The sequence below is a fragment of the Tachypleus tridentatus genome, chromosome 6, assembly GCF_004210375.1.
Source record: "Tachypleus tridentatus isolate NWPU-2018 chromosome 6, ASM421037v1, whole genome shotgun sequence".
Lineage (NCBI taxonomy): Eukaryota > Metazoa > Arthropoda > Merostomata > Xiphosura > Limulidae > Tachypleus > Tachypleus tridentatus.
Window position 1 is genome coordinate 17,771,918 of NC_134830.1, and position 11,123 is coordinate 17,783,040.

At 33.6% G+C, this 11,123-nt stretch overlaps 1 protein-coding gene across 1 annotated transcript; it reads left to right on the top strand.

The window, feature by feature from the left end:
* The first annotated feature begins 1,653 nt into the window (after positions 1-1,653).
* On the top strand, positions 1,654-3,421 carry LOC143254493 (uncharacterized). Its single transcript, XM_076509665.1, has 2 exons — positions 1,654-1,744; positions 2,202-3,421. The coding sequence occupies exon 2, from the start codon at positions 2,396-2,398 to the stop codon at positions 3,293-3,295; it is 900 nt and encodes a 299-aa protein (XP_076365780.1). The 5' UTR covers positions 1,654-1,744; positions 2,202-2,395; the 3' UTR covers positions 3,296-3,421.
* The last annotated feature ends 7,702 nt before the right edge of the window (positions 3,422-11,123 follow it).

Consider the following 11,123-nt stretch of genomic DNA (forward strand, 5'->3'; position numbering starts at 1 on the left):
TTTCCAGAATTTCTATATTTCGAAATGTGCCCTGCTAAAAATGGATCAAACTGACTAATGAACTCAAGCAGCCCTAAAACATTCCCATTCTGCAGTGAACCAAATTTTTCATCTGTTCCTGAAAAGCCAGGCCACGTTCAGCTAACGTACAAATAACAGCTATTACACGCTCCAAGATATGCTCCCAGTAATTGCACTCTTCTTTAATATGTTTTTCCAACCTTGTCTGTGAGTTAAGTATATTAACATAGAGTTTCGGTGAGTAGTGCTTCTTTCATGATGATCAATTACAATTGTATTTTACCAGTCACTGAACTCCTTCTCTTTCAACAAAACACGAGGAAAATTTAGGGGCAAAAAGTTTACAAACAAAGCAGTAAATACAATGGTGAATACAATAACCACTCTCTTGTATTGTTCGCCATTGGCTTTTACCCAAAAGAAAAGTTTTTGCGAGCAGTATCTCGTTGATTTTCCACTATTGAAAGTCCGACAAGATTTGCCAAATGGCCCACTGTGGTGTTGACAGTCAGTGGGTCCCCAAGCAATCCAGCAAGCCACATCATCAGAAGAGAAATCGAGTCACAAACCTTGAATTTTTGCTTTAGTTTCTTCATCTTTTGTGGACTGAAGCATTTTACCATAATCCAGTAGATTTTCATTTTCAGCAATTATTTCATCTTCAGACTGTCTTGTAGAGCAACTTGCATCAACATTAACATTAGAGATATCAATAGAATTTGCAGGCAAAGTGAGATCAGCTGTGAGACTTGTGCCAATTGAGCCAGCCTGTGACACCTCAACGTCATCATCATGTTCTGACCTTGAAGTAGAGAAAGTGGTACTTGTAGGTGTGGAGCTTGGTTCAACTTCAATCTTGTCAGAGTCAGATGCAGTTCAAGTGACTTCTGATGGCGGAGATGGGTTTTTGGGTATGGAAGATCGTAAGTTGAGTGAAAAAATTAGCTTTCCATTCTTGGCCACTAAATCCAAAGCCTTTTGTTGGTTCTTTTTTTGCCAGTTTTCTCTTTTGTGCATCACTTAATTGAACATGTTTCATTTTGCAGTCTGAAAAATACAGAAACAAAAATAAATAAAGAGCACACAAAAGAATATGGATCATATATGGTTAGTTTATACTTAGTACTAAACTTCCATATAGTGCTAATTAGTCTTCTGTTAAGTGAATTGTATCTCGAAATTAGTTTGCTCATCTTTAATCTTCCATAGTAATATACTAAGTTCCGGATCAGACAGAACACTCAATATTGTTTGTAAAACTTGCTTATATAAATAATTATTTGTAATAACTGGCATTATATAATGTATTATTGTTGACATGTTAAAGTATATTTGTATTAAGAGAGAAAACTGTGTATCAATCTTTTGACAAATATCATAAAATTGATATATATTACATTTAATTAACTTCTAAATGTAAATTACAATTTAAGTCAGTTTTAGATTACTTGAAATCGTAATACATTTTACAGGTAGAAATTTTAGGCTTTCTATTATGTATTTTTAATTACCAGTAAATTTGAGACGAAATGATCAGTATTAGTTAATTAGTTTACATGTATAAAGTTTTAACATACTGAATGCGTATGTCCAATGAAATAGCAAACGCGTTGATCAAATTTTCGCGGTATTCATTGGTCTCATTGTTAAACAACACACAGGCCTAAGATAACTAAAATAGAGGTAAGCCTACTAGAAGCTGCCTAATAAGCGACTATTACAAGTAAGCTATGCTTATTTTTAGGTCCAGATAGATTATACTTCAATTCTTTAAATATTTAAGCAAACGTTAACCATTTTATGTTGAATTTTGATTTCAACATTAATGCCTTTATTTAAAATGGTAACTATTATGGTACAAAAAGTGGACCCCGTAACAACTCTAGTTTTCATGTAGATAGTCACATATTGGAACCCCTCGCAAATACTGATCATTTAGTTATATCAGAATTTTTTTATATAATATAATCCGTAATAACATATGAAACATGAGTTAAAGTTTTTACTATTTTAGACCTATAGTATTATAAATCAAAATGTATAGCGATAAAGTAAGAAATTGTTGAGTAACTCATAAGGCTTAAGGAGTTTCAATTATTTTGTCTAAACTTTTTCATTAAAATGTTTACATTAGTTTTACAAACGACATAAACAAATGTTCTCATTTCACAATTACACAGGGACACAGTCAAGACACCCTCCCAGCCACACAGGGACACAAGACAACAGTCTCCAAAAGCAAAGAAACATTTGATATAACTCAATATATGTTTAGGCAGTTTGACCTTGAACTAAAGAAGAGACAATCAATGAAAAAAAAGAGAAGAAAACGAAAGCTAGCAAGGAAGTAACCAAGAAAAGTTATGTGCAGAGCATGTTAGATAAGTTAACATTTTTCTTGGACAACAAAATGAACTTGTTATTTTGTCTTTTTCTTCAGTCTGCAATTCCTCTATTTGAGCAAGCCAATTTGATATTCCAAAGAGAAGAACCTTGCATACACATTATGCATAGAACTCTGATTACACAAGTTAAAAATATACTTGTCAGATACATCAAGCCAGAATATCTTGAAGACAACATCACTGAACTTGACTACAACAATGAATCCTTACACAAATCTGATGAGGCAGTTTCTATTGGAAATGCTGCCAAGGAATACATTGTTAAATATGAAAAGGATGTGGAACTGATCAGCTTCTACACCAGTGTCAAGAAATACTATATTACAGCTACAAATTACATGATGAAACATTTCCCTCTAAATGATGAACTTCTGATTCACGCAGAGGTTGCTGATCCAAAACTGAAAGTCAGCAAAGATTTCTCTTCTCTATGCTTCTTCACAGACAGGTATCCTGTCCTTGTCAATACACATGAGCACGACACTATTGACAAGAAGGAAGGGCAATATTTGAACTATCAAATTGATACTTTTTCAGAAACTGACCTTCAGTTGAATGTTGACAAGTTTTGGGTTCAGCTGTCTACAGTTAAAGATGAAAATTGCAACCAGAAGTATGACATTCTGTGTAGGGTTATGCTTGGAATTCTTACAATCTTTCATGCTAATGCTGGCAGTGAAAGGATGTTTAGTTTAGTGACTAAAAACAAAAGCAAGTTCAGACCAAACTTGAGCACCTCAGTTTTGAGCAGTATTATAACACACAAGATGTGTATGCAGTCAAATGGACAAGGTTGTTATAACTCCCAACCATCCAGAGACATTGTCATGAAAGCAAAGGCTGCAACAGCTGCAAAACTATTACAATAAGTGTCATAAACATGATATAAACTAGTCCTTACACAAAGGCTTTTCTGCTTGCTGTTTGTGCATGTTCAATGTTGTTTTACCAGTATGTTTGTTACTCTGAACTAAATAAAAGACACAATTTCAAAAGAATTTTTTAAAATTTATTTAATAAATACACAAAACACAGTCATAAATGAACAATCTATAGCAGTAATAAATAATAGTTATAATAATAATATAATAATAAACAGCTTAGAGACATTGGTCAGTCCTAGTAGCTGCAAATGATAAAGTGCTCTGTCTACAATCATTACACTCAGTCATTTGAAATAGTTAGCATCTCTGTATTAAGTTCATTTTAACTGCTTTTTAGTTTCTGGGAAAAGGTACAACGTTTGACTTTTTCACTCAAAATCATTGTCTACAATTTTTTATTTTACAAAATTTAATAGAAAAACAATAATTATATTTATAAGAAAAGTAATGTAAACTACTCAGCTAACCACTACGGAAGGCACTTTTTAGTTTTTAACACTTAAAAGTTATTCCTGGACATTATCTCATACTTAGGATCACTCTAATAATAAAAAGGAAAAAAAAAAAATCGTAAGTTTTGAATGAAATATGTGTGTACATTTATCATTATACAAACTAATAAACATAAAGAAGATTCACACAAATGTAATAAATATTAACTAACCATGGATTCAGATTTGATTCTTGATTTATACTTTGTGGAATCCAGTTTAGCTTCGGAAATAAATTTAACAGCAGCCCCATCTTTGAATTTATTAGCTAAAAGTAGCATATTACATAGCAAAATTATATCAGAATTTTTTTAAATGAAAAATTAAAATATAATTTATAACCATACCAGTGCAAATACCTGATTAACATTTGTTTCTTTTCCCAAAGTTAGTACTGTTGGATAAAGGCCCTCAAAGAGACTCACTGTAATTGTTAGTGGATTCTAATGGTCAGAAATAAGGGTTTACATTGACTAAGTCAGTTTATTGATGTAGAAACCAGTTTTGTAGTCTTAATTTCCATTCTTGAACTAGCTTCATCTGACTGGGGTATTTACATATTTCATATAAAAAGAGGTTAAGAAAGTAATAGTTACAATCTTTCAAGCTATCTGTTGTTCTGTGTAACAGGAAGTTTAGACATTCCTTAACTAGATTTTAACCAAGATAATCTGGAGGGAAAATAGTATCGATCCAGTAAAATCAACCCTATGTCATGTTGAGTAAGTACACACACTATGCTTATGTTTTAATATTGTTCATTTTATTGTGCACAGTATATATTTCTTTTTCTCACATTTATTTTTTAGGAAACTCAGGATTATTTTGTAATGTGCCAAGTGTTATGGTTGTCCATTCCCATCGAACTCTTTCACTGTTTGAAGCAAATTCATGATCTAGCCCGTGATGCCATTTGACCTGTTATATGAAATAAATAATTTCAACTGAACATTTTTGTAGATTTATTAAGTAGAATATGCTGATTACTGTGCAACTAACAACACCTGAGTATCATAAATAATTGATTGTCATAATTGCTTAACATTCTAGAGTATTGCATCATCATTGCCATTTGCATGATATTTGCTAATGTTATACTTTGAAGGAAAAATTACACTATTCTTATATGTCAAGTAACAATCAGAGTCTGAGTGGTATGCTTGATTTCATAAAATCCATTTTTAGTATATTTACTTTAAGTTTCGCATGTGATACTTGAAGATGTTACTTAAATCATTTGAGTATCAAAACAGAGAAATGGTTAATATGCTTTTGATTATATTTCTCAATGGTATAAGTACATAGGATTCTACAGTAGGTGTTTGTGACTTGTATGTGATAAATTGAAAAATCAGTGAAAAGCAGTCCTACTTGTTTTCAAAATAGAATATATATATTTGGAACTAGGTAAATATATATACAATAACTTTTTTTTACACAATACAGATCATAAGTATATAATAAGTAGTGTATAGTTCTTTTCTTCTTGTCAAAAGTCCATTTAGACCTATTTAGTTGCTTTAGAATTTCAGTTGACAAGCCAAACTACAATTGTCTATTTCTGTTTTTCTAATATTCCATGTTTAATTGACTTACAATTGTGACAAGAGTTACTGCAATCATACAATACTCTTCCAGTAATTGTTTGGTCTTCTGATTTAATTAGTTTCGAACTATACTTTAACAAAATAAATTATTCTTCCTTTTCTCATTTCCTACAGTTAGTCGTACTCTAACATTGAATGTTAGGCCTGTCACTTATAATGCAGTTAACTTTATTCCACACTTTTTCTTGGTCATGACTTTACTCTCTTCTGCTATTGTCTCTGTTGTTTCCCACTCATCTCATATTATTTATATGTTTATTACTAAATTGTCTGCTTACTATATTCTTGACATCAGTGGTATAAACACAACTTCCAAAAACACTGGTTTACAAAGAAATTGAGGCAAGCACAAAAATAGCTGTTTTAACCTAATTTGGGGGTGCTGAATTCAGATTTGAAATCGGTTTTTACTCATCACCTCTAGTTTTTTAGATATGCATACTGTACATTTTGTACACATACTGTACATAAAGGCGTATATGCATTCAGGGTTAATTTCTAATATTGTGTGACTTATGTCTTCTTTTTTAGTTATTATGCAATAAATGTAAGTGATAGCATTACATTATATATATATAGCTATATATCAAGACGGATTTTGGCAGTTAAGCGTAGCCAACACGTCTCAATCAACAGCCAGTAGTGCACTGGCAGTCAGCGCAGGCGGTTGGTGTCCCTCGACAATTGTGTTACACAATCTTTTGGGTATATATTTGTATTGCAATTTCCAACGACGCACATAATTATTATTGCCTTACATATGATTTAATTTTACAAAGTACTGTTGCTTTCTCTGTCTCTGGGATAGTCGAGCTGTATCCCAGCATTACAAGCAGAAAGACTGGGGGTCTAGAAGCACTTTCGTTCCTGGCGAACACAGCATCAAGGAGAATCCTCTGGTTGACATGAAGAAGGTGCTTCTTCCTCCTCTTCACATCAAGCTTGGTTTGATGAAGAATTTCGTGAAGGCCATGGACAAAAATGGTGCTGCCTTCCAACACTTGTCTACTGTGTTCCCAGGTCTCAGTGCTGCTAAGCTCAAAGAGGGCATCTTTGTCGAACCTCAAATCCAAGAAGTGCTGAAGGATACTGATTTTGAGGAGCTTCTTACCTTAAAGGAACTGAGAGCATGGGAAGCATTTAAGTCAGTCTGTAATGGCTTCCTTGGTAACACACGCAGCACCAAATTACCAAGCCTGTATTGAGAAGTTGCTAAAGACTTATGAGGGATATGGGATGCCAATGTCACTCAAAATTCATTTTCTCCATTCCCACCTCAACTTCTTCCCTCCAAACCTTGGAGCAGTGAGTGATGAGCACGGAGAAAGATTCCACCAAGACATTACGAAGATGGAGAGCAACTACCAAGGCAAGTGGAACCCCAGCATGATGGGAGACTTCTGCTGGATGCTCTTGCGTGACATCCCGGAGGCAAAATACACCAGATCATCTAAGAAAACACACTTCTAACTGTTTGCGGTACTATGAATTGTGTACATTGTGTCATCCAAGTATATTTATTCCGTCAATGTTCTTTATCTATCCTGTTTTATCTGTAATAAGCTGCTGCAACTGTTGAAATAAGCACGTATATACTCTGTATATACTAAAATGAGACTATTTAAAAGCCAGAAAACTAGAGGTGATAGAGCAAAACTGTTTATAAATTTGAATTCAGCACACCCAAATTAGTAAAAAACACCTATTCACATTCATGCCTCAGACAAAAAATATTTTTTTGTAAACCAGTGTAATTATTGACTTTCAACTTTCTTATAATAAAAAATAAACAATCACAAAATATTCATTCACAATATAAATTAATTAATAATATCTATACTATATGCTGTTTTTCTTTATATCATGATATAAACCCCTTTTTAAGATAAATATTTACATTGTTTTTTTCAGTAGGTACAAAGACTGTTTTCAGATACATCTTCTTATATTATATTGCCTATACTAACATTTACAGTTTTCTTGTCTGTCTTCCCCAGGGTAGGGTCTTGAATAGCACTTCTTTACAGGGTTACTTTTTCTCATCTTGACCTTGTGTTGCCTGAGGTCTGTATTTTTCATCTATCTGTACACTGGCACAGTAGATTTTGTTTCTCTTCTCTCTTCATGTTAGTCAGTGTGGCACTCACGTTTACATCCATGTAGGTCTTATCTCTATACTCAGTGCTCTTAGGCTTAGTAGGTCTTTATCTTCTATGGTGAAGTCACTGCCTTAGAGAATTCTGCTTCCATGACAGCCTCAACCACCATGTTCATTTGTACATTAGTAGTAGCACTTGTAAAGCTTTCTCTCCCACAATACTTCTTCAACAGATTGCCATGGTAGATCTTGGTCTTCCCATTCACCTTGTAGTCCATTCTGTTGAGTACTACCTGTATTTCAAAAGGTCCTTTCCATTGTAAGGCGAGTTTGTTGTGGACTGTGGACAGCAAAAAAAAAAAAAAGACCTTGAAATGTCAATTCTTGGCAGCTTTGTACTTCTGACTGCTCTGAGTTGTATTAAAGCTCTTTTGAGCAAGTTGATGGTCTCTTCCAGTCAGTTTCTGAAGTGTAACACATATTGATATGTATTTCTCACTTCTGAATCTTCTTCTCTTGTCCATAGCTCTTTCAGTATTTGTATTGGACCTTGTACTGTTCTTCCATACAGTAACCGAAAGGGTAAAAATCCTGTACTTATAACTGTCCCAGTCACATGGTCTTTCTTGGCACATCTTTTTTTAGTATGCTTTTTGAAACTCCATTGACTCCCTCATAAAGTCCATTACTTTTAAGGGTATACAGGGTGGTAATGAACTGCCAAATACTGATGAGTATGCACACTTGCATCAGTTCTGAGGTAAACTGGGTTCCTCTGTCATCAGGAAAATATACTCTGCAAAATACCTGCAGAAGGGTTTCAGCTACTTTCTCTGATTTTATCTTTGCCATTGCTATTGCTTTCAGATAGTATGTCATATAGTATGCTAACATCAGCATTTACTGGTTACTCTTGTCAGACAACCTTGTGGTTCAATCAAGTCCACAGCTACTCTGCTGAATGTCTATTCTGCAAGTTTTATCTCCCTCAATGGCACTTTGGCTACCTTATTTCTCGGTGTTGTTTTTTAGCAGGTGTCACATGGCCTGCTGATTCTACTTACATCTTCAATGATTCTTGGCTAATAGAAGTAAACTGGTGATTCTATCTGCCATTTTCTTTGTTTCTAGGTGTCCTTTCCCAATTGATTCATGAGCCAACTTCATCACTTGAGTCTGGACAGTCACAACAGACTGTCCAGTTACCTTTGTCCAAGTTTTGACTTTGGGTGAATCTTTTGTATCTCTCCAGGAAGACATTAATGTTGTCTTTATTAAATTTGGCTCACCTGGGTTAGCTGGCCCAGACTTCTGACTTCATTGTTATTCGTGGGTCTTTTTTTACAGTTGGGTAAGTTTTACCATCTCAGTTTGTGCTCTCATTCTTTCTCTCTTTACTTCTATTTTCTCTATTTCCAGTCTCTTCTTTTAAGTTCTTCTATCTCATTTTCTTTTTTACTTTAATCTATCTTCTTCTCTTCTCTGTTTACACTTTTCTTTTTCTAGTTCTTCTTGTTTAATAAATTCTCATAGTTTACTATCTTTTAGCTGAAGATGATATCCTCTTTCTACTCGTTTGTTGAAATCTGTTTATATGATTATGTAATTTCTACACTATTTTCCCTACTACTGTAGTTGTGCCTATATAGACCTGCTTATTTCTGTTTTCATTCATGTTTTCTTCTATAGTCATTTACCATGGTATAATCCTGGCTATGGTTTGGCAATTGTCAGATGTTAAGGTTGTGTAATAGTAACCAGTTGTCAATTTAAAGACTTTTCTTATACTTCTTAATAGTATAAGTATATAGTGTATTGTTGTTGGGCTTAGGATTCTTTTATAGTTGGTGTTTGTGACTTGTCGGCAATAAATTCAAAAATCATTGAACAGCACTCACTCTACTTGTTTCCAAAATAATGTTTGTATATATATTTGGTACTAGCTAAACTTATGTATAACATACTCTTAACATGACAGAGATTGTAGGCATATCATAAACACTATATAGTTCTTTTCTTCTTGTCAAAGTCCACTTAGACTTATTCAGTTGTTTTAAAATTTCAGTTGACAAGCCAAACTACCATTGTCTATTTCTTTTGTACTAGTAAGTTGTGTGTAATTCACTTATGTTGTTACAATTTTTGAACGAGTTACTGTAGTTGAATAATGCTCTTTCAGTAATTGTTTGGTCTTCATTTTTCAAAATATCTTCTGTTCCCTTTGTCAAAGTGGACTCAGGCTGTTTCAGTTACTTTATAAGTATACTTTGACAAAATAATTTATTCTTGCTTTTCTACTGTTAGTTGTACTCTAACATATCATCTTTGTATATCTGCTGTTTTCTGCTCATCTCATGCTATTCATAGGTTTGTTAGTAAATTGTCTGCATTTCATATTCTCAACATCATTAAGTTATGAACACAATTTCCAATAATCATCTGCTTTTAACCCTCTTATAATAATAAAAACTAAACAGTAAGGAAATATTCCTTCACAAAATAAAATTAATAATAATATCTGTTAAACAGTCTTTTGTATCATGATGTAATGAATATCATGATTGAATCTCAGGCATACAAAATGGAAACACAGATACATTGTCTCACTGAAGGAAGAGACCCTCACCAGTCATTGAATGTTTATAACCTAAACACCACTTGAGAATTGAGACCATTTCTGTCTTAATAATAATAAAGCATACAGTAGGAAGTTCCACAACTGTATGAATGTCTTTATTGAAAGTTTAAGATCTCTGGGAAGAGCAACTGAAGATTTCTGACTTAATAAGGGCAATTTTTGTACTTCATGAAGGTAAAGAATGACTGACTCTCCTTGAAGAATGTAACATAAATGCAGGAAGATGTGCTTTACTATTATTATGAACTGCTAAGCATAAACAGTTGTAAATTTTAGCAGGTAATTGCTTGTTTTACTTCTGCAGAGGATACTCCAAGATATTATTTATCCATGCTGAGATATGGATAAGGTCACCAGTTTGTACCCATGGTCATCATCTGCTTCACAAAATGGGCTGTACTTATCCATTGATTAATATGTTCAAACCATCAGGGGCTGTTGCCTTGACAGGACAGTGACTAGTTCAGTTTGGAACACTTGAAGATATTCTCATTTGTCATTGAGTTAACTTTCAACAGACAGCTGTTCTCTGAAGCATGTAAAGTATTGGGTATAGTGAAAATGTGCAAACCATCTTACAGACCTGAGTTTGAGATTTATTGAAAGGGTTGAAACAGAGTATCACATGTGTGTTTGTCAAGTTTTTTAAATCTGACCAAACTAAATCGGACAAACCCTGTTCATGGTGGCATTTTCTACAACAGAACAAAGGTCAACATGGCCATGGGGATGTAGTGCAGGTTCTTCACATATAATGAACATCCCACAAGAATATTTGGAATAATTAAGGTTTTGTTAGTTGACAATAAGACTGCTAAAAAATGAACATATCAGTAGTACAGAAACCTCTTGGCTCTTGCTATGCTAGATCTCATCCTGTACTGCAATGACTTGATCCCTTATTAATGTTTGAATTACAGCAGTTGATAGGTGTGTGAAAGTGCATAGTATACATTGACTATCTGCATTTGTAAATAAC